The sequence below is a fragment of the Phaethon lepturus genome, unplaced genomic scaffold (assembly GCF_000687285.1).
Source record: "Phaethon lepturus isolate BGI_N335 unplaced genomic scaffold, ASM68728v1 scaffold41083, whole genome shotgun sequence".
NCBI lineage: Eukaryota > Metazoa > Chordata > Aves > Phaethontiformes > Phaethontidae > Phaethon > Phaethon lepturus.
This window is the reverse complement of record NW_010530536.1, coordinates 9,512-14,097: the sequence shown is the minus strand read 5'-3', so window position 1 is coordinate 14,097 and position 4,586 is coordinate 9,512. Positions and strand designations below refer to the sequence as shown.

The following is a 4,586-nucleotide window of genomic DNA, read 5'->3' as shown; positions in this document are numbered from 1 at the left end:
CCTGGTGGGACAGCTGGGGCCCGGCCCTACTGCTCCGTGCCCTGCACCGCCTCCGGGGTTGGAGTAACAGCCCCTACAAGCAGCCACGTAGCTTAGAAAGCTCATTCCAGAGTCACCCCGTTCCCCAAGGAGGCCCGGCCCAACACACCCTCATCCCCAAGAAAGCACCCCCCCCACCCCCCGTGCCTTTGCAGCATTTCTCCGGAGGATCGGCCAGCAGTAGCACAAGGCTTAGCTTAAATGATCTCCCCTCTTCATCTTTGAAAGTAACATTGTCTATTTGGATATGTCTTTGCACATAACAAAATTACTGCTCCTGCCAAGTCAGACATTGCTCTGCCTCCTTGAGAGCTCAGGGTTAATCTTCACCAGTATGTCAGCAGCACTCAGCTTCCCTCTCTCCTGCAGGTATTTCATTATATGAGGCCGCTGTCTCCAAGTAACCTTTACTCCATACTCATGCTCAGGAGTATCTGCAACCAGTACTGCTGCTGACTCCCCTCTCCCACAGGAATCAATACCAAATGCCAGCTCTTTTTCTGGATGCCAGGCATGGCTACTTCTCTGTGGCAGAGTGCTGCTGCATCTCCAGTTCCTTATGGAAGGCACCTGTGGAGTCTCTACATCTGGTGGACTAAAGAATTCTGGCTCCACAGGTTGGGGAGCAGCTAACAAAGGTATTTCTCTACAGTTCTCTGGACTGTTCGCCTGGACATTGGCTTTTGCTGATGTCCCTTTCTTGGGCTGTCTGTGAGATTGCTGTGTGCTATTCCTCAAGTGATTTGGATGATCTGAGGGGTCATATCCTTCTGGATTCTCAAAAGTTAAAGAAGGAAATTTGCAGGCTATAGCTCTTCGACAAGTTCCTCCTGCATAAAGTGAACTGTGGTTGGCATCCTGATTCTGGGGTCTGTGAGCACCACGATGCTGCTTCTGGCATGCTTTCAACACCACTGACTCAGCTGTTTTAAATTGTGGGCACACCTGAAGACATAAGAAAAAAACAATAATTTTCTCCAGACAAAGGAATGCCAACCTGATTCTACTCCCCCACCTATCCCATCTTTTTTCAGTGCATTCATTAAGTGGGTAATGCCACCTGCAGCAAAGCAAATCAGTCACTAACCAAGCTACTAAGCAGGAGATACCTCCGAACTTCAACATCATTTCCTGCCACTCTTCTCTGAAAAGTGATTGGGGCCCAAAGTGAACTATTCTCTAGCAACTTAAAAAGAACTCAAGATTTGGGTTTTAAAGAACAGCGTAACTGGTGTCCACTCCTGTAACCTCTGCAGATTTACAACAGTTCAGAGCTCGATCCTGTTTCTTTCTGTGTCTTTGCAGAACTCTGAATAGATTCAATGAACTACACCCTCAGTATCCCTAAACAGGTATTGCTCTCAGTTCAACCTCTACAGTATGATTTAAAGGATGCCTGCTTAGCTCCATCACCTTAGATTATGTTAATATGGCTTTCACAATATTCCCCCAAAACATCTTTACGTCAAAACATAGTTAATCTCTGTATTCTGGAGTAACAGATCACCCAAAAGCCACTTCTAAAATTGTCTTTCTATAGAAGATTGTCAGAGCTCAACAATCTATATTTCTTTGAAGGATTCTGGAATCTTACTCAAAATCTGAAAGGCCTTCTATTACAGTATTCTTTATCTTTCTGGGTATCAACAAAAAGATTCAGGTTCCATTTCTTGCAATTTGCTTTTCCCTAGAGCACATCAAACTGCATTCTAGCTATGATTAACTACAAACCCCTTTCATCATTCCTAAGTTACTACATAGTCCCTCAAAAAACTAAGTGCAATTTAATTAAGGGTAGTGATTGTCTGCTGTACAACTGAACTGTTTGAGTGCAAAGCCTTTGTGCAGGAAAAGGGAAATGATTCCCTGATAATTGTATCCTGGCACATACTTAACACAGGTGAACTGCTGACTTTGAGGCTATGACTTCCTGGCTTCAGAGAAAATGTAGGGTAGGCTTTACCAATGCAGGAGCCTAGCAGTCAAAAAAGGTATAAAAAAACCTTAGAAAACATCAAGAAGAGAAGAGCAGAAAAATCAGTTGCCACTTAAACAAGTTGACAGAAACTCTGCAGAGGATGCTTCAAGAAGTTATAAACCTCCCAGGATTTTCAAATGGAAAAATCCAACAGTTTCAGTGCTGATATCTTCACTCAAATTTTAGAATCATTCAATGTTTGTAATCAAAGACCTAAGTATCAGTATGGATATTTCCACCTCTTCCAAAGAAAAAGAATACTTATTCACAGCAGTTGTTTGACTTAGCGTTTCAGAAGCCATAGAGCTAACTGCCTCAAACATATAAAAAAATTAAAAAGAAATAAATTGAACATGTTCTACTTCAAGGTTAAGGCACCACAGAACTACTCCGGGTCACCAGCAACAAAGGAATGTTTCATGCAGGTTTGAAACTATGTTTCCTGAGCCTACTTCGTGAAGAGCAGAGTCAAGCAGCAATAATGCATAAACAGAGCTCCTGTAGGTGATGACTATTGTTGTGTAGGAACAGTCTGTACTTGCAGCACCTGTTTGCTTAAAAAAAAAAAAATCATTACATTATATAAGGAGTATCTTAGGACACTGCAAACAGTCCCTGGAATATCTTTTCAGACCAGAAAAGGAGCCCATCAGAAGAGTAGAGAGAAACTATTCAAAACACAGAACAGAAAAGAGGGCAGGTTACAACAAGTAATCCTGAAGTGAAAGCCTGTGTTCTTTAAATTTAGCAGTGTCAGATTTAAACAAAACACCTAGTACTTTAACATGTAACATTTAGACTTCAGCGGTTACTTCAAGCAGCAAGCCAATAAAAAAAAATTCCCCTTAATGTTTATTATGTGCAGGGTTTTCTGTTTCCATAAAGACAGCATTTTCATGATGAGAATTATTCTTTCAGAAGACCAATAGTCATATTAATCAGTACACACTGCACACAGTTTTATGCCTTCATATAACCAAAACTGTAGTGGTTGTAGTTAAAATGTGAAGCAACTCAAAAGCACTTATTTATGCTTTAGGCAGCTACAATGAATTCAGATCTGTACTACTAATCTTCAGTATCCAGAACAGATAGCTTTCCGTTGAGACATACGGGAGAAACTTGAAAACCATTGCTGTAAGACGCAGGGGGAAGAATAATCTATACCAACCCAGGCATCAGAGGTGTTCTGGTCTACAGGTTTTGTAGGAACACGTCTTGGATTCTCGGCCGAAGGTAGTGGCGTTTCATAGCAATGGACGGGTCCCTCTCGTGGCCTCTCAAGGAACACCAGCTCTGCCTTCCTGGCCTTGTGGGTACATTTCTTCTTCGGAGGCATCAAAAGATATGGTAATACCACTTAGAAACCTCATGATGCTTGCTAGAGCCAATTGGAGAAAGAGGTAAGCACCCCAAGGAGATGCTAAGTGCTCCCAAATCTGTAGAAGGCAAATAAATGGACTTGAAGATAAACTTATTTGGACACCTTGGCTCTAGTTTTTATCAAAAGTACAACACTTATGCAACAGTACAGCACACACATCTCTATGCAGACTTTTGCCCATCAGTCGTTTTTTGAACTTTCTGTAGAATTTCAGGTAGACTTAGAAATGCAAGGAGATAAGTGCTCCAAAACTTCATGAAAGCTGATAGCCAAATACACTGGGGTAGACAGAGATGCAAACAAAACAAGTATCCCAGCGCTGCAAAAGGAGTTCGGAACTGGCCTTTGAGCAAGACTCAACATTACTGGAAAAATCAGTTTCTTATGAAAATACATATTTTAAATACATAAGACAGGCAAACTCACACAGGCATTTTTTTCATTAAAATATTTAAGGAGTAATTTGAAAGACATCCATCTATGATAAAGCCTGACTGAAATACCAAAATACAGAACCAACTGTATTTCAAATAGGCTTGGTCACTGAAATTTTAAGGAAATTCAAACTGCTGGGAGAGAAGAAAAAAATAAATTGGGAGTAGTTGACCTACTGAACTGGCTATGTCAAGTCAGCTATCCAAAAATTTAAAGAAATAATTTCTTCACATTAGCTCAATACCTAATCTAGTCACAAGCAAAGAATGGTTTAGGAACTAAAAGAAAAACTTGTTTTCATTTTCAGTTTAATCCATAAAACCGGTTTGCAATGCTGAGGTATATTGTAGGGCTGAGAAAACCGGAAGTCTTCCCACTTCTAGTTACTAACTACCTCTACTTTTTAATTTCAGGAATTTTAAAATACAGAACATACTTGACATCTGCCTCCTGTATTCTACATATCTTGCATGACTTTTTCTTACCTGTTAAATAAATTTTAATTCAAATTACATTGAGTTTAATTTTCCATTCAAAAACAGATTAGCACAGACGAGGAATTTTAAACGTAACATTTTGAGAAATGCATTCTTTAATCAAACTCTTAAGACTGCAACAGCCTGACTGCTTACCAAACGCGTAGCCTCCTCAGGGAGTCCCGCGAGCCTCCCTAGCCAGATACAGCCGTAACACCCGCTAAACGGTGAAACTCCGCGGCTCTTCACGAGGCACCCCTCGAGGCCAGCGACG

General features: G+C 41.1%; 1 protein-coding gene across 1 annotated transcript; it reads right to left on the bottom strand.

Moving 5' to 3' along the window:
* Nucleotides 1–324: 324 nt before the first annotated feature.
* On the bottom strand, nt 325–3,356 carry RHNO1 (RAD9-HUS1-RAD1 interacting nuclear orphan 1). The gene is made up of 2 exons (XM_010284285.1): nt 3,189–3,356; nt 325–984 (listed from the first exon to the last, which is right to left on the bottom strand). Exons 1-2 carry the CDS (start codon nt 3,354–3,356, stop codon nt 325–327), a joined length of 828 nt encoding a protein of 275 aa, XP_010282587.1.
* Between the last annotated feature and the right edge of the window lie 1,230 nt (nt 3,357–4,586).

Bases quoted from the DNA above. Each gene is read 5' to 3' on its own strand.
- RHNO1 (XM_010284285.1), bottom strand. From the start codon at position 3,356: ATGCCTCCGAAGAAGAAATGTACCCACAAGGCCAGGAAGGCAGAGCTG. The intron at 985-3,188 runs GTTGGTATAGAT...TTATGTCTTCAG, and splicing joins AGAACACCTCTGATGCCTGG to GTGTGCCCACAATTTAAAAC.